The following is an 18,475-nucleotide window of genomic DNA, read 5'->3' as shown; positions in this document are numbered from 1 at the left end:
CATCCAAAACAAGGGAAAATCAGTGGTCACCACAAGTCATGTCCAAACTATAACCAAACTCCATATTTTGTGAAAGAAGGAAAATCCTAGATCACTAGTTGGAAACAATGAAGTAGTTGACAAAAAAGGAAAATAATAAAGTAATATAAAAAATTATAGGTTAATCCACTTATTGTCAATGATAAGTGATAACTCCAAAATTCATATTTACATATATCTATACATATATATATTAAGAAGATCATAACTAGAAGAAATCAAAGAAAAAAAACCACAATCCCAATTCAACTAATACATAATTAAATCCCAAATTGAGCTTAAGGTGGCATCCAATACAAGAGAAATCACAGCCAAAAACTAGCTTAGAGACAGATGAATCAAATCCCATATTTCATTTTTTTTTTGGATCTGAAACCCATATTTTACTAGTGAAATATTTTTGGACTTGCACAAATAACGAAGTGACATATAAAAAACAATAAATTTAGTTTTTGTCAATTAGTTTTGAGTTGAAAAACCTCAAATTTAATATATTCATATTAGAAGATCATGACTAAATTAGAAATTCAACTAATACATATAATCTTAATTGAGGTAGTAGTAACATCACAGGGGAATTAAAGCCTCATCAAAAAGATGAGACAAATTGAATCAAAACCGATTTCCACAAAAGAAAGACTACATAAAAATAAAAACTGAAATAAAACAAACGAAAAAATAGTTGAGATAGCAAATCCAACTTTTGGGAGAAACAAATAAATAAAAACTCTTGAGGAAGTGTTACCTGATTAAGAGGCAAGGAAGTGATGTGATACTCGTGCAAGACCCAAGGAGTCCAAACTCCATTAGGAACCCTACCTTCATAGTACACAAGCGTCTTCTTAATACCAATCTCAACACCATTTCCTCTCCTATCCTTGATTTTTCTATCAACACCAGTAGCTTTCCAATACCCAGAAGGTGTAGTTCTCTTCGTTACATTCTTCTTCGCAGACGTGTACTCCTTGGGAGAGAAGAAGTACCATACAAGATCCTTCGATTCGAGCTTCGATAATGCTGCAACCAATGAAGAAATTAATAAATGATCGATGATGAAAGAGGGACTGAGAGAAATGAACTTACAAGGCAAAAACCATGGTTCGTAACGACAGATGTTAACCTCGCTAATGGCATGGTCGACGAGCCATGACTTACCAAGAATCTTGTTCTTGAGGTAATGGTTGATCAGTTCCTCCCCCGTAGGACTAAATCTATATCCCACCAGATTATTCTCCATTTTATGCAACTTGAACTAGTAGTTAAGTGAAGAGAAGAAATAAAGTTTATTTGCTTATTTATACACACATTAAATAATATTTTTGTTAAAATAATAAAATGACACGTTCTTTGTTATACTTATATGTGGGTCTAAACACTTGAAGCAGACAACACAAAGCGCACCAAACTAACAAACGATTCGAGGATAATGTTTTGTATTTTCCTCAACGTTGACAAAAGGAGTATTCCCACATGGATAGACTTGTTTATTGTTTGTTGGTGGAAACTGTAGCAACTTAGAAACTAAGGCGGTCTCTTTTTTTTCTTTTGCAGCTTAGGAACTAAGGCGGGGTTTCTTTCTTGATCTTTTTTGGAAATATTCATTATGGTGTTATAGTCACCACCATTGACCATGACATAAATACATCTTTACTTTCTTTATGATTTTTGTAAACACTTCATCTTTACTTTCTATTATACGAATTTCTTATAATCGGAACATTCGTATTATTGAAAAAATTCAGTGAATTTAAATTATATTTACTTAATTAAAACTGATTAAAAAATATCTCAAAGATTTTGATATAAATCTTTCAAAATGTTTAGATTTACTAATTAATTATTAATATATTTTGTGATTGATTTATGTGAAAAAGATTTGATATTGATGGTCGTACTCCTAGCTAGATTATGTAATTACAAGCTTATAATAAAGTTGTACTAATCTGGGGTTTTTAATTCACTTTTTAATAAAATTATATTCTAGGCTTATAATAATTTGCTCTTTCCTCTGCAAAAAAATATAATTGATGAGAGATTACATATTTTTTTAAACATAATATTGTAATAATATTTTTTTAGTAAATTATACGCTTATCTAATAAATATGTGTTTATTGAATCTCTTTTTAAGATTATAGAAGAGTTTTCTCATTAAAAATCATTTTTTTCTATGAGAGATTTTTCTAAAGTCTGGCAATGATGATGGTTTAAGGTCAACTCCAACCGCATAGTAAAACGTGAAAATAGTGTGAGATGTGATGTTTCTTTTCTCGAGCCCAAGGGCATGATGTTTCTTCTCTCTAGCCCAAGGGCATATGAAATTGCGTTATGGTATGATTCTCTCAGTGAGTGCCATGTACTCAGCCTCAGTAGTTGAAAGACCCACAACATGCTGAAGAGTATACCTCCAACTAAAAGTGTTATCACCAACCTTGAAGACATAACCAGATATTGACCTTTTTCTGTCAAGATCTGCAGAGTAATCTGAGTCACAAAATTCCTCAATCTCAAACTTCTCAGATTTTGTAAAAGTGAGACAAACATCTGAAGATCCCTTCAGATATCTCAAGATCCATCTAACCGCAACCCAATGACATCTCCCTGGATTTTCCATGAACCTACTGACTAAACCGACCGCATACGCTAAATCCTCATCTTCCTCTTCCTCTTCTGATTCAATTTCTGATTCTGAACTTTTTGAAGCATTTCCACCTTGACCAGTAGAATCCCCACTTCCTTAAGCTTCTCCACCTTGACCGGTAGACTCATGAACTGAAGCACTTGTAGTTGGTCCTTGAATCAGATCAATGCTAAAAGTGACTTTCTTCTTTTTCTTAGAATTAGTCTCTTCCATCTGACCTTGATCTTTATACAGTTTTTCTTCATAAAAGACTACATTCTTGTTTATAGTACATCTTTCCTCTTCCGATAACCACACCCTGTAACCTTTAGTACCATGTGGGTAACCAACGAAGAATCCCTTAACAGCTCTTAGACCTAACTTGTCCTATGTTCTGTGTACATAAGCAACACAACCAAACCGCCTGAGATGACTGTAATCAACCTTTGACCATTGCCACACTTCCTCTGGAATCTGAAATCCCAAAGATGCACTAGGAGACCTGTTTATCAGATAAATCACAGTCGACGCTGCCTCAGCTCAGAACTTCTTCTCCATTCATGTTTTTGCCAACATACGCCTGACCTTATCCAATATTGTCATATTCATCCTCTCAGACACCCCATTCTGTTGCGGAGTATAAACGCAAGTCCTATGTCGTTTAATCCCTAAGTCTTGAAAAAGCTTATCCATCAGATTGTTGCAGAACTCTAATCAATTATCTGTCCTTGGACACTTTATCTTCTTTTTTGTTTCATTTTCCACAAGTACCTTCCACTCGGAAAAATTCCCAAACACTTCATCTTTACTCAATAAGAATATGATCCAGACCTTCCTTGAGTAATCATCAATGAATGTAAGAAAGTATCCACATCCATACAGACTTGGCTCGTTTGAAACCGAGCCCCATAGATCACTGTGAATGTATTCAAGAATACCCTTTGTAATGTGATTGCCCTCTGGAAAGCTTTGCTTGTGGGACTTTCCAAATACACATTCCTCACAGAAATCTAGTGTGTGGACTTTCTTTGAATCTAGATAACCTTCTTTGACCAGAAGATTCATGTTCTTAAGACTCATGTGTCTTAACCTTGAGTGCCATATGTTTGTCAAGTTCACATCAGCTCTGACTACAGATGTTTCTCCCTTCACCACCGATCCCTGTAAATAATACAACCCATTTTGATATTTCCCAGAAATCACCTTCTGACCATTCTTGTAGAAAGTACCTATGAAGTCTTTCTCCTTCATACTTGCAACCACTCTTTTCTAACTGGCCATAAGAGATGAGATTCCTGCTCATGGTTGGCATGTATCTCACATCGGTCAAGATCACCGTAGCTCCTTCTGAGTTTATGATCTTCAGCTTGCCCATACCTTTCACTTCACTGAAGGTATTGTTTCTCATCAATACTTTTCCACCTTCAAACTCCTTGAAATCAAATAAAGCATCTCTATCTAGTGTAATGTAGAATTTACAACCAGAATCCATGACCCACTCACTCTTGTGGTCTTTTTCACTTGTTGTCAAGATCATAGGAAACTCCTTTTCCTAAGCAACATTTGCAGTCTAGATTTAGACCTTGAATCTCTACTCTTTGATCTTCCACTCCACTGACCAAAACTCTTTTTCTCAGGTCTACCCCTGGCCACAACCAAACCTTCTGCGCTAGACTTATCTTTACCAATGAGCCTATTTTTCTTTAGCTTGACTTCCTTGGCATATGCAAAACTGGTTTCTTCATTCAGAATCAGTGTTTCCTTCCCACTACCATATTTAAGTGTGTGAACCAGTGAGTCAAACTAACTTAGGACACTAGAGAGGACCTGAATGGCTTGGTCTTCATCACTCACATAAATGTTCAAACTTACCAAATCGTCTACCAGTTTCTGAAACACATCAAGATTCTCCTCTATGCTTTTGTGCTCTTCAATCTTAAAGCTGGCAAACTTCTGCTTCAGGTAAATCCGGTTAGGTAAGGGTTTAGTTTAATAATCCCTTTCCAAAGCCTTCCAAACTCCTAGAGCTGTTGTCTCCTTCATAACCTTCCGTAAGATCATGTTGCTAGGAGAAGAGAATATAAGATTTTTTGCTCTCTTATCCTTCTCCTTTTTCAGCGGATCAACCGGAGAATTCCTAGCTTCTATGACCTCACCTTCCTTTTCTTTTCCTTTAATAGAACTACTGGATTCTTCTTCTTTAAGAACTAAATCCAAACCCTGAAACTCAAGCCGCATAAGTATTTTAAACTTTCATAATCCAAAGTCTACTTGACCGTCAAACTTCTCCACCTCAAATTTACCTTGAGCTGGTTCCATGACTCAAGACTATCCGCTGCTAAAGCTGAACACCCAGACCAATAAACCCCAACCTCCTTAAACAACTCCAAATTCTGAACCTGAAACCCCGAACCTGGGCAGCCAAGCACCACTAGCAGATCAGAAACTGAAACTGTAATCTTTCTATGTTGAACCTGATGCTCTGATACCACTTGTTGAGAAATTCTTAACCAATTAATCAGTTTATCTCACTTGACTAATTAACCTTAGCACACTTCTAGTTTTGTCTGAGATGTTAAAGACACACAATATTTGGTTACCCAGTTCTCTGTCGGTAGATCTGGGGAGAGGACGGCACTCTCAACGATTCACTAGTATCAAGTGTATATAAGAGCTTCCTACACAACAATATTTGCGTTTCTCTATTCACCTAGAGACAACGTAACAATAAGCTAAAGACTTAAGCTTAATGAACCTGTGTGTATAAGAGATGAAACCCATAGTCCAAAGAAGAAGAAATCGTCTGAGATTCTTGATCGGATCTCCCTTTGCTTCTCCTCAACCTTCTGTAGATGCTCTTTCATTCTCTTCTCTTTTCTCTTGCTTCTTGCCTATCTCCTATCCATTTTAGCCATTGCTTATAAGTGTTTTAATAACTAATTATTATGTTTTAGAGTCTATTTAGTATATTTATAGGATCATGAGTGATTTGGAAGAAAGTGATGATTTTGGAGCATTTTGGAGATAATTGGAGAAAACATTCGATCTGACCATCGAGCAAGACCAATAGTAGACATTCAGAGACAATAATCGATCGACGCACATCCTGTGACATCGATCAACGTCGAAACGCACAGAAGCCCGTTTTGGTCCAAGCCGACTAAGAGCACAAGACTTCACCAATTTACAAGATTACCCCGGAGAAGTTTTAACCTAATATTTATAGCTTGTCAACATGTTAGAGGAAAAGTGTGTTTTCTAGTTTTATTATTTTCACAGCAAAGGTTTTCTAGGATTTTAGTAGAGTTGGAGAGAAGATCCAAAGATATTTTTGATTGGAACTCCATTAATATCTATCTATTTATCTATATAATTTTTATACCTAATTGATGTTATAAATTGCTTAGCCATGTTTGAGTAATTCTATTGTTAGGTTTAGGGTTTAAATATGAGGGATAGCCCCAACTATATATTGCTAAGTTGTGATATTCATCATTAGGATTGTCATTAATGCATGTTTCTAGTTTAGCTAGCTAGAACTTGCCCTAGGAGTTTTAGACTCAAGTCATCACTTGCATTTCACCTTGAATCCGTCATAATTGAGCTAGGATTGCTAGAGTAAGGCGAAAGGTGATCTAGGAAGTCTAGTGAGCATAATTCAACCGGCACGTAAAGCTTGACTAAGAACGCATCGATCAATATTCCTATAGAATAATTGATCGACGGTACAACAAATGAATCGATTGATATTCCTCTAGAATCATCGGTCGACACTTATATATGGTCAATAGACAAACCTAGAAAGCGAACGCCGATCGGTTTGTTTATAAGTGTTTGAGCTCTATAATATCATGCATATAACTTGTTAGACATCTGTAGGATTATAATCCTGATTACCTGAATAGAAACCTTAAGTCTAGCTATTTCATCTAAAGCACCAAAAACCCAATCAAATCAATCGAGCAACTGCCTTGCTCACAAACCTGCTTTTTACATTTAATCATAATCAACCTAGCTTAATCACTCTGATTAGATTTATTATATTTTCTAGATCCTCGTGGATTCGATCCCTAAGTACTACAACTGAACCTCTTATTTGAGAGAGTAATTCACTCCTTAGGGTAATTTGAGTGAGATCACATAACTGGTAGATCGAGATGAATCTCATATTCTCCCAATCTCTTTGTGCCACCAGTCTGAATCTGCTTAACCTTTGGTTCGAAAACACCCTGAAAGGACCAAGACTTGGCCAAATGCGGACTCAAAAAGTTGTGAGAAGCTCATGTGTCAAATAATTGTGAGCTGACTCACCCTAACCAAAACCAATCATACACGAGTTTTACTAACCAGACATGATAACCATGAAACCGAAATACTCAAACACTAATGAGTATGATAAAAATGCATACCCACTAACGGCTTAGCTCTCTGAGGATCTCCTACCGCAAACACACGTGTAGCGGTGGCTAGACGCTTGAGTGGTGATGGAAGTGCCATGTTGCCCTCCTTGGGAAATCTCTGAAGATATGACCCGACTAGTTACAACCATAGCAGTTCCTAGCTGCCTATACTGGTGCTTCTGCCGCGACTGGTGCTGCAACCTGGGCACCTAATGGCCTACTCCAAAAACTCCTACTTTTATGCCGCATCCTTACACAAGTATTACACTTGACGTTTGATTGATACCAAGTCCTCCTCTCTGACCCTGAAGTCCATCATGTCTTAGGCTGAATTACCTTGAGGAACTTAGCTCCTCGGCCATACATGTATCCTTAACGACCTTCTCCACCAGATCCTCTAAGCTTGCGTAAGAGACCATGCTGCATCTGCCGCAAAGTTCCGCATGCATCCCATCTAAGAACTTCATGATCAAATCCTCCTCATCTATAGCACTACCGGAAAACCTGCAGAGTAAGCTAAACTCCAGCCCGTACTTCCTTACTGTCCTAGTACCCTGCCTCAAATGCTCAAAAGCATTCTTCATCTGATGCAAAGCTTCCCTGGGAAAATACTTCTTGTCGAACGTATGGAGAAAATCTTCATATATCAGCTTGCCGCCCATGATGAATCGATCGTACTCCATCCCACCATAATGTTGCATCTCCATGCATATATAGTTTAATGATATTAAGGCAGAGCCATAGTGAGCATGACGCGCTCCTAGGATGCTCTTTGGATAGTATGGGATAATCCTTTGCAGAAACGAATCAAAAGACTCAAGTTTCACAAAAGCAGTGGATCGAATGGTGACACAAGAGGCTGCGGAAAGGTCTCTTGATACTCCTAGGCAATAGATCGGATATTACACACCAAACTAAAGCGCTTAGATGATGGATATTACGCACCAGCAGACTGGATATTACACACTAGACATCACAATCTCGACAAGGCAAGAAGAGAGAAAACAATGGTTTTGAATAAAACATGGGTTACTTTCTTTTCTAGATTTCGAAACATATAAATAGAGAGAAGCCTATATACATGCACATCATCTCGTAAATACAAGAGGAATAAAGACATAAGCTCCTCTTGGAAACACACACACTTGACTAGATTTTTCGAAAATAAAAACATAACATAAAACTTAGAAATATTACATAACATAAGGTCTCCATGTGGACAGACCGAGATCAATCATCTAGGAGGTAAGAGAAGCAACTTGTGGCCTCATTAAAAACCTTGATTTGAAAACCCAGTGGGACAAAACCAATCAAGGAAAAAAAGAGTACACACAAGCTACTTACCTAGATGATGATCAGCTTGAATGTAGAGTAGCTTGCTTGTAGATCAAAGTGTCTATGATGATAGCCACTTTATTTCGGCTCAAACACTCTTCAGTTGTAGGTTCTTCAACAGCTACAAGCTCTCCATGATCATGTTGATGATTCCATTCCTTTGTGCTATCCAGAATAACATCAAAGCACTTGATAGTTTTCAGGCATTGAATCAGTGTATCCTTTCAATCATGAGCAACTGTAGCATCCACTGTACCCCCCCCCCCCCCCCAAATGCTCATCACACTCTGGCGATTGCATTGGGAAAACTGGTGGCGGTGGGGGAGACTGAAAAACTCATGGAACCGACTTAATGGGAACTTGCGGATACTGTTGACCTTGTTGAACTGCAGCCATCTATCGGATGCCCTCCTGGGTAGCTTGCCTAGCTGCCTCCTGGGCAATCTGTTGGACCGCCTCATGCACGGCATGTCTAGCTGCATCATGTACCATCTGCCTCAAGGCATCCTGATCAATCATTGGAGCTGCGGGCTGCGAAACCACGTGCTGCACATGCTCATCTACAGCCTCTCTAGCATCTCTGGCGGTCTGAATACGGTGGCTCTTCTCTTTGACGGCATCTGAAAGGAAAGCAAATAGGTTAACTTCTGCCGAACACCGGATACCAACGCTTAAAGGAGTAATACCGAAAACAAAGGTGTTATTTATTTTTATTTTTAAATACCCAAATCCCCATAAATATTTTGAAAATCATCTAAAACCGATTAAAACTGAGTCCCAACAAATTACCATCCCAGTATTTTGACTCTCGAGAATGGCGTGTTAGTTACAGTAAAATATCAAATTAAACCGAGTTCCCGCGTTTTTCCAAAATAATATAATAAATAATAGTCTCCAGAAATCTCCACTGATATTATAAAAGATGGCTTATATATATTTAACAAATTTCCACATCATTATAAAGTCAACTATAATACAATAAAGTCTTATTCGCAATTATCGTTAATAACATAAAATCGAAAGTATGAAATAGAAAATAAAGAGAATTGTCCAAAAACAAAACCAGTTCGATACAATCATTTATTCTCGTCGGTCTCACTTGGGCCTTGGCAGGCTAAATTCGTTGGGCCAGAAATTGGGTCATTACAGAGATGGTCAACCATCTATTTACAACAATTGTAAAAGCTACACTATAATCAAACAGGAGGACCTATATTTTTGAAATATGCAAAACGAAATGTGAAGGTTTTAAACACGACTGAACCTAGAACAATTTTTTTTAATGAAATATTAAATTTATTGATCAACTCAAAGAATATATGTACAGCTATAAAGAGTTCATAAACTGAAATCTAATGGAACTTTTAGACTATTAAATATGAGCAGCAAACCATCTATTCATCAGTCCATGTAGTCTCGGGTTGGTGGGATACTTGGTAGAAGTGATCTGATCTCGTACTGTCTTGTTGATCACCTTTGCAAGCTGGTCGAATGTTTTACTACTTGTATGGTGCTTTCTTTCATTGCGCTCGCGCCAGATATAGTATACTGTAACTTGCAAAACTAGTCGCAGGAGGATAAAAGTGAGGCGATCGTAGGATCTCGTCATCACGTGAGACTGTGTGGTGTTCCAGCCTGGGTCTGGATCAGCCTCAAACAGGCTACCTACCATCTTCAGCCAAAGTGTGAATGTATAAGGACATGCAAAAATGAGATGGTCTCTAGTCTCATCCGGCTCACCACAGTAGAGACAGTGTTGCGGCTGCCCCATTTGCTTGATCGATGACCCGTAGAGAGTCTATCTCTGATCGCAAGCCAAGTGATGAATGCATAGCGAGGAACCCCTTGAGGGAACCAAAAAATCTTACTCCACTGAACCTTCTCCTTGCGCTGCCTGATTTGATGCCAAGTTTTAGATGAAACAAATTTGGTACCATACTCTCCATTACCCCGCTTCCATAACACTTCATCTCTTCCATCAGTAAGCTTTAACTGGAACGCATGTATCTCAGCCACCAAGCTTTGGATCAGTCTATCACGACAACTGCAGAACTTCCATTCATCATCCCTAAGAACTTCGCAGATTCTCAAATCCTTTTTGATGCCCAGCATCTGTGTGCCAAATTCACCAGTGATCTCAATCAGCCTGCCCTCAGGGAACCACATATCTGACCAGAACCGCATAGTACAACCATCTTTAACGTCCATCCGTAAGAACTCTTTTGCCAAGGACTGAAACCTCAGAAACTTCAGCCATGCCCAAGAACCAAGCCATGTGTCCTTTGCATCCCATAGCGTCTCATCATGCAGTAAGTTCCTCTTTACCCAGATGACCCAAAAAGACTTTGTTTGCGCAAATAAGCGCCAAATAAGTTCCAGCGAGAAAACTGTACTCACCTCCTGGATACGACGAATTCCCAATCCTCCCTCTTCATAAGGAGTACACACATCATCCCACGCAATTTCGGCCTTTGACGTTATGTTTGGTGATCCATTCCAAAGAAAAGCAGAACACATGCTTTCAATCTCATCAATGCAGCTCTGCGGAAGACAGAAAGCTGTGTACCAGAAGTTTGTAGTGCTTGCGATGACTGACTTTATGAAAATTAAACGTCTCGCATAAGATAGGGCCTTACTCGTCCAAGACAGGAGCCGGTTCCTAATCTTTGTTATGAGAGGTTCGTAGTCGGTTCTAGCCATTATTTTAGTGGTGAAAGGGAGACCAAGGTACTTAATAGGTAGAGCAGAGATGGAGAGACCTGAGCCTTTTGTTGCACCCTCAAGGACCGACTTCCCTCGTCCCGCTGCAAAGACTCTGGACTTTGCTATGTTGATTCGCAAGCCCGACATCGCTGCTTGTTGACTCCAATATAGCAACATTCGTAAGAAGAACCTCATGCTGCTTGTTTCCATTTCATGTTGTAAGGAACGCACGAAACATGAAAAGACAAATCAACAACTAGGTAAGTCTAAAAGAACAGCATTAAAGTTCATAATTAATAACATATTTTGTGGTCATCTTTTACCTTGTGAACCCATCCAAAATATCAAAGGAAAATAACTGAATTTAACATATACGATGTCATTTGGTTTGTAGGTTCGGATTCTGATCATTTGTTTCTCCTTTGATTATTAAGATCAGAGTAATGAGAAGTGAGAGACTTGACAATTCCGAAGAATCTGCACCAAAAGACACCTAACCTAACGCGTTTTGTACTGTTGCGGATTGGTTGATGTACTATACAAAACCAAACCAAACCAATTGTTTTATTCGACTAAGGTGAAAGGCAGAGTTGTTTGACGAAAACAAAGGTCCAAAGCAGTAGAGCTCTTTTATTAGGACCTACCTAGAGTCTGTAATTTTTCTGGTTTTTTTAACGACTATTTTAGTTTCTGTTGTGATTTGAAGTGGAAACAAAACTAATCCTTCAACAATTTTTATTGAGGCTGACGATATATTAAAAAGCAACAAAAAAACTGAAGGAAAGGAACAATTGGTAGATTATACTTCCTCTGTTTTTCAATATAAGTCGTTTTAGAAAAATTTTTTTGTTCCAAATTATATGTCGTTTTTGGTTTTCTATGTAACATTTATTAATAATTAATGTTGTCTGACTAATGATAATATATCTTCTATTTTTCTATTGGTTGAATTATGGTTAAATAAATAATTAATGATGTTTTTGTTTCGAAAATGTAAGAAATAAATGATTTTCTTAATCTACGTGCATAACCTTAAAACGACTTATATTAAAAAACGGAAGGAGTAGTATTATTCTAAGAGGGTTTGAAGGTGATTTGTATGAAGCAATAATTGAGTTTTAACTATCTCTTGTTCTCAAAACTTGATCCTTTTTTGGGAAGACAAATAAGAAGAAGCTTTAAATATATACGTCTTCATCTGTTGACAAGAAAAGAGAGACACAAAGTTAGTTAGAATCATTTCTCTAAGTTTGCAAGTGTATGATCTTCAGAGTGTAAAGATGAGATATATGCTTACTATCGTTATCCTCCGGCTCGTTATAATCGTCGTCATCATCATCAAAGTCTTTATTCTACAAAAAGAAAACATAAAAGAAGAAGAAACTTTAACTAAACTTCAGAGCCAGAAGAGTTGACATCATTTCACCAATTAGTTGCAAAAGAATAAGAAGAACCTGATCATAATCTCCATTTTCAGAATCTTCTCCCTCAGATTCCTCAACTTCTTCATCACCTTCTCCTTCTTCATTCTCTTCCTTGCCTTCAGCCTATAAACCAAAAAAAACGAACAATCAAGGACTTGTTGAACTGTAAACTGTGTTTGTTATACCTTAAGCTTTGCTTCAAGCTTCTCCAAGGCCTCCAACTTCTGCAGATCTACAAAAACAGACATAAACTTTGAGTTTCTTTCTTTATGTGTAAAACATTGTTGAAGCTAATAAAGACAACAAAGTTACCTGCGTCCTGAGTCCATCTTGCTCTCTTCACAGGCCGTTCTCTCCTAGTATCTGAAAAGATTGCAAATGATCAAACAGTAAACTTACAAGAAGAATCTAAACTAAAAAAGAAGAAGATTAGTTTCAAACCTCCAAGAAGTTCTTTTGGGAAGTTATCAGGTCTAAGAACAAGATAGTCATAGAAAGATCCCCGCTCATTAGACTTCTTCTTCTTTGGCTTCAACGTGTCTGAGAACCTCTCAATGTCTAAACTCTCACTCTCTGAATAACCAAAAAAAAAAAAAGACCAAACCTCTTAAGATTACAAACTGCTATCTAATCTAAGAGAGTTGTTTTTTTTTTTGTTTTGTAGTAAGAAGATACCTTTCTTTGAAACACCATCGCCTAAGTGGTAAGGCGAACTTTTCCAGAACCTCTCAAAAAAATTGAAGTTCTTAAGTAATTGGGTATCGTCTGAGATTGATTTACGGTCAGGTAAGGTAATGTCCTGCAACAGAAGGTTCAGCCCTTGAATCATAAGATGAAAGGAGAGGAGAGGAGATGAATCAAAGCATAAGGTTTTGAACTTACAGGGAAAATAACAAAAGGTTCTGCCTTTGCATACTCAACGCCAAACCCACCAAACCCACCTCTTCCTCTTCCTCGTCCTCCTCTGTAAGCCATCTACGAGCTATTGTGGCGGTACAACGCGACGGCGATTCGGCACAGCGGCGGCTGGGAGAAGAAACAATTCAGGGGTTCCGTTTATCTTTTTTAGTTAATTTAAGAATTATATTTTACTACGGATTGCACTATAGTCCCTTTACTCTTGTAATGCTTTCTATTTTGGCGATTAATTAAAATGGTTAATAATCACCTTTATTTTATTTTTTTCGACTGAAATTTTATTGAATTATATTTTATGGGGATGATTGGTAAGTGCTGTAGCTTTATATTTTTTGCTGTAGAATTTAATCTGTAGATTTATTTGCTGTAGCTTTTCTTGCTGTAGATTTCTAAAGCACTAATTTTTTGCTCTGGAAATAAAGCTCTTTACAGCCATATTTTGATTTTGCAGAGAATTTTTTGCTGTGATTTTTTTAAGGAAAGCAAAGCTTGATTGGTTGAGATATATAGCTGTAGACTAAATTTTGGCTGTCCAGAGCATCTACAGCCCCAACCAATCATCCCCGTATCAAAATTACAAAGTTGAAGTCATACAGAACTATAGAACGTAAATTATTACACAAGCAGATATGTGAGCCATATGCTGAAAATGTACAAAGAAATAACATTCACGATGCGTTCTTGACCAGAACGTTTTATTCGCTAACGAGTATGTGTATTCGTAGTTGTATATCTTCAAATACCATTTTTCTCCAATACTATACTTCAGCCTTTCTGTATCGTGAGGCGGTTCCTTGATCGTACTAGTAAAACCCATTGGGTCTAATACTAGTCCTGAAAGAATGACTATATGATATCAATTAGTCTCTACCAGTGTCGACCTTTCCATAACTCTGATACAATCCATCAATAACATATTATTCTTCATAACAACAGCCTTGATTCTACATTCCAGTCTTGAAATCTTCATCAAAGAATAATAAAGAGCCTTGATAAGCCAGAATAACGCACCGTCTTCTGCCTCGGTGCCACAAGGCAACATGTGAAAAAGCAGATAAAAGACCAAGGAAAGTGACTTCATTAAGTGTCACCTTGGCTCTCTGCATTTTATCAAATGTTTCATTTTCTCTGTCAGTGTTTCCGTAATGTGCATATCCTGGGATCATTGCACTCCATAATCTATCATCACCATCCTTTCTTTTGTTGAATAAGTGGATGGCCTGAGTAATGGTACTACATGTCGAGTACATCTCAGTTTGACCCAAAAACCATTGCAGCAATAGTGGAACTAGAGTCGCGAATATAATTTGCCGCCGTAATCGTGACCATGTATCATTCACACACCACAACTGCATCATGTAATCCCGAAAGAGCCAAAAGGACTCAACCAAAATTCGAGAACCCGTAGACACAAACTTCATAATCCTTACTAACATTTGGCAAAGTCCGGATCCCACACACCAAAACAGAATCAAACAGAGACGTCTCTTTGACGAAAACAAACACGTTTGGGTTCGGGTTCGGTCGGGTATTTCGGTATAGAGGTGTAGAATCCATTCGGCTATTTTTGTATTTCGAGCCGGGTTCGGATATTTTTAGTTCTGGTTCGGTTATTTCGGATAGGGTTTGGATATTTAGATTTTGAAAAAAAAACAAAATTAAATTTTTATTTCTCAAATTTCTTGTATTTAAAAATATAACTTTCACTTAACTAATTTTTTATTTTTAATATATTAAATGGTTAATAGATTTGGACATAACTTTTTGAAACTACAAAGATATTAATTTAGTTATTGTTTTTAAATTTGGATGTAACTTTTTGTTAATTCTTGAAATAAAAAAATTGACATGTATTTTAGGTGAACAGCAAATCATGTTTTCCGTAATTGTATGTATATCATATGAACTTAAAATATGTGTAGTATAAATATAAATATTTTATATAAAATGAGAGATGTAAACTAGAAATATAAGGTTAGTTATAGGTTATTTTCGGATATTCATTCGGGTTCGGATATTACCCGTTCGGGTTCGGATATCCAATCTTTCCTAAATACATATTCGGATATTCTGTTACTTCGGTTTGGATTTCCTTTCGGATTTTTCGGATCGGGTTCGAATGAGATTTCGGATATCGTGTCTGCCCCTATCCGCTATTGCACTTGGATTATTTGGATTCTACAGAAGCCTAATATCGTTTCAAAACATAAATGGGCCAAACTGAAACAGTCATGTTAAAAGGCCCAATTAACAACAGCCGTCCAATCGCTAAAAGTAAAGATCCGAGCGTTACTTCAAATTTCGAAAACCCGACCGTTGGGTGGTATCATCATGATCATCCTGAGAAGACAAAAACTATTAAATTTAATTAATTATTACAAAAGTCTTTTTGTCTTGTTCATATCTATAAGCTCGTGAAGGTGTGGAGTAGTAAGATCTATTAGCTTGCGGCTAAGATCTACCATGACGAGACGGCGCCATGGCTGGCAAAGACCCTTTCACACATTACAGGTTTAGAGATCAATCAATCTCTTTCTTCTTGATCTATCGAGCTGAATATCTTTTTTGAGCTTTGGTGCAGATCGTAGGAGCTGTTATCTTTAGTGCTCTGGTCGCATCTTTCTATGTCTTCCTCGGCTTCTTCCTCGGGAATCGAATAGCTATCATCACGCTTCTCTCGCTCTTCTCTTTTGTGGTAAGTTAAAAAAAGAAAGTTGTTTTGTTGTAATAGAATCTCGAAAGTGATTGAGGGTTTTTGTTGTTTTGAAGGCGGGTTCGGTTATAGCTCTGTTCGTTAGGTGCACGGCGATTGATCCTACGGATAAGACTAGTGCTAAGAAGAGGAGAAGGGCGAAATCGAAAGGAGTGCTGATGAAGCTGAGAGTGAAGGTAGTTTTGAGCCAAGTCGTTGTGAGGTTCTTCAGGAGGCTAGAGAGGAAGATCTTGAGGAACTTTATAAGACGGACGTATTTGGATCCGTGGAAAAGCAGCGTGCAGCTTGAACCGCTTCTTCCGTTTCCACTTGTCATGAAAGATGACGCTGTTACACCTGACCCTAAAGAGGAGGAAGATGATATCTCTTATTGCTCACTTTGTGATTTAGAGGTAACGTAATGTGTGTGTATATTGACGTTATGTATGTGAGAGGGGCTAATGCTTTATATTGATTGTTCTTCTAGGTTAAACGCAGCAGTAAGCACTGCAGGACATGTAACCGGTGTGTTGAAGGGTTTGATCACCATTGCAGTGTATGTTTCTTTTCTTTTTTTTCTTGATAATACTCTTGTCACCACTGATATATATAAAAGTTCTCTTTTGTGTAAATTAGTGGCTTAACAACTGCGTTGGGAAAAGGAATTACACCACTTTCATACTCCTGATGGTTTTCGTCTTGCTCATGGTGTGTGTGTATTGCCTCTCTCTCTTTTCAACTACTTGACGTTTATGATATTGACTGGCTTTTTTTGTTGTTGCAACAGCTAATGATTGAAGGGGGAACAGCTGTTGCCGTATTTGTCAGATGTTTTGTGGACAAGAAAGGGGTCGAAACCGAATTGAAGAGAAGGCTACATGTAGAGTTCCCTAGATGGGTTCTTGCTACAATATCTGTATAGTTTCTTTCTTTATACATGTGCTTCTCTCTCATTAAAGCTAATTCAGCTTCTTTATGCTTATCAAGTTTATATTTTTTTAACAGGTTATGTTGGTTTTGTTAACGGCCTATGGCTCGGCAGCTATGGGACAGCTTTTCCTCTTCCATGTGGTTCTCATAAGAAAGGTTAACTCTTACAGTTTCCTAGCTAGCAGAATGATTCTGTTTGTAGTTTTCTTTCTTTTGACATTTTAGTGCTCAAATACTTGCCAGGGGATGAGAACATATGACTATATATTAGCAATGAGGGAGGAGAATCAGTTTACAGAAGTGGACCCTTTTGATGAATTGGATTCATCTTCAGATGAAAGCTCAGATTTTGATTCACCTGAAAGACCAAGACAAACATTAATCTCCAAGTTCATGTGCAGTAAAACTAATGAGGTGAATATAACCGAAGAGATCATAACTCTTTTGTGCTTCTTTTGTTGGCACATTTTCAAAGATTATATTCTGTGTTTTTTTTTTAATTGGCAGAATCATCAGAAGAGACTATCCATAAAAGTAGAAGGAGATGGGCGTTCACCTTCTTCCACGCTGATCAACAAGAAACCGGGCTTTCATGTAACCATAAACCCATGGAAACTGATCACTCTAAGCAGTGAAAAGGCGCTACAAGCAGCTGAGAAAGCAAGGGAGAGACTGAGGAAGACTAAACCGGTTTCCGAGTCCGGAGAAGATTCACTTAAGCCACTTCCACTAGAGACGAAGTTTGGACTTTTGTTAGATCCAGACAATAACAACAGTGTGTTACAACCATCAATACCTGAAGCAGTTAAACTTCATGTCTCACCAGCGAAGTTCTCTAGCCCACGAAGAAGGTTCTCAGGCTCTTCTTCTACCACTGTACCATCCCCCAAACAAAAATACAGGAGTAACTTTGACTTGAAGCTAACTGAAGTATCTAAGGAGCTTGAAAGTTACATCTCAAGACAAGTTTTGTGTTCTGTGATAAAGCAAGATGGAAGTGAAGCATCACCAAGATGAAGAAAAAAAAAGACAAAGTGTCGTTTCTGGTTGTTGTTGATTACATGTTTTATTGGTTGTCGTTGTTCTCAGTCTCTGGGAAATATTTAAGATCTGATTAAACTATTGCCTCGCCGTGTTCAACATTTATAGAGTGTATATATATGTTTATGAGATGCAAAACAATAATGGTTGTTGAGGAAAATTGGCTAATTGGGCCATATTTAGGAATGAATTTTTTCACTTGTATTTTTGGGTCTATAAATTTGTTCAAAAATACCTCTTTTTTAATACGAAATTAACCCTTTCATTAAACGAATAACATAATTTAACATAATTTACTTAACTTTGAAATACTTGCTTGCGCAAAATTATTTCCGAATTAATTGTTCACTTGCAAAATTAGATTGAAATAGTCA

At 37.5% G+C, this 18,475-nt stretch overlaps 3 protein-coding genes across 3 annotated transcripts; 1 reads left to right on the top strand and 2 right to left on the bottom strand.

The window, feature by feature from the left end:
- Positions 1 to 740: 740 nt before the first annotated feature.
- LOC125594028 (NAC domain-containing protein 69-like) lies at positions 741 to 1,355 on the bottom strand (the record flags this gene model as incomplete). The annotated part of the gene is made up of 2 exons (XM_048770343.1): positions 1,123 to 1,355; positions 741 to 1,056 (listed from the first exon to the last, which is right to left on the bottom strand). Coding segments are annotated over exons 1-2 (470 nt in total), but the record flags the coding sequence as incomplete, so codon positions are not given.
- Positions 1,356 to 12,123: 10,768 nt separating this feature from the next.
- Positions 12,124 to 13,626, bottom strand: LOC125594029 (DNA-directed RNA polymerase III subunit rpc31-like). The gene is made up of 8 exons (XM_048770349.1): positions 13,403 to 13,626; positions 13,196 to 13,319; positions 12,962 to 13,093; positions 12,833 to 12,883; positions 12,706 to 12,752; positions 12,551 to 12,643; positions 12,394 to 12,448; positions 12,124 to 12,294 (listed from the first exon to the last, which is right to left on the bottom strand). The coding sequence occupies exons 1-8, from the start codon at positions 13,493 to 13,495 to the stop codon at positions 12,275 to 12,277; spliced, it is 615 nt and encodes a 204-aa protein (XP_048626306.1). The 5' UTR covers positions 13,496 to 13,626; the 3' UTR covers positions 12,124 to 12,274.
- A 2,130-nt stretch (positions 13,627 to 15,756) lies between these two features.
- Positions 15,757 to 18,182, top strand: LOC106398943 (protein S-acyltransferase 18). Its single transcript, XM_013839443.3, has 9 exons — positions 15,757 to 15,949; positions 16,020 to 16,133; positions 16,208 to 16,543; positions 16,618 to 16,686; positions 16,767 to 16,838; positions 16,918 to 17,046; positions 17,136 to 17,216; positions 17,304 to 17,474; positions 17,568 to 18,182. Exons 1-9 carry the CDS (start codon positions 15,902 to 15,904, stop codon positions 18,075 to 18,077), a joined length of 1,530 nt encoding a protein of 509 aa, XP_013694897.1. The 5' UTR covers positions 15,757 to 15,901; the 3' UTR covers positions 18,078 to 18,182.
- Positions 18,183 to 18,475: the final 293 nt, after the last annotated feature.

Source organism: Brassica napus (assembly GCF_020379485.1).
Source record: "Brassica napus cultivar Da-Ae chromosome A2 unlocalized genomic scaffold, Da-Ae chrA02_Random_3, whole genome shotgun sequence".
Taxonomy (NCBI): Eukaryota; Viridiplantae; Streptophyta; class Magnoliopsida; order Brassicales; family Brassicaceae; genus Brassica; species Brassica napus.
The sequence above is the reverse complement of the archived record's forward strand: the minus strand, read 5'-3'. Positions and strand labels throughout refer to the sequence as shown.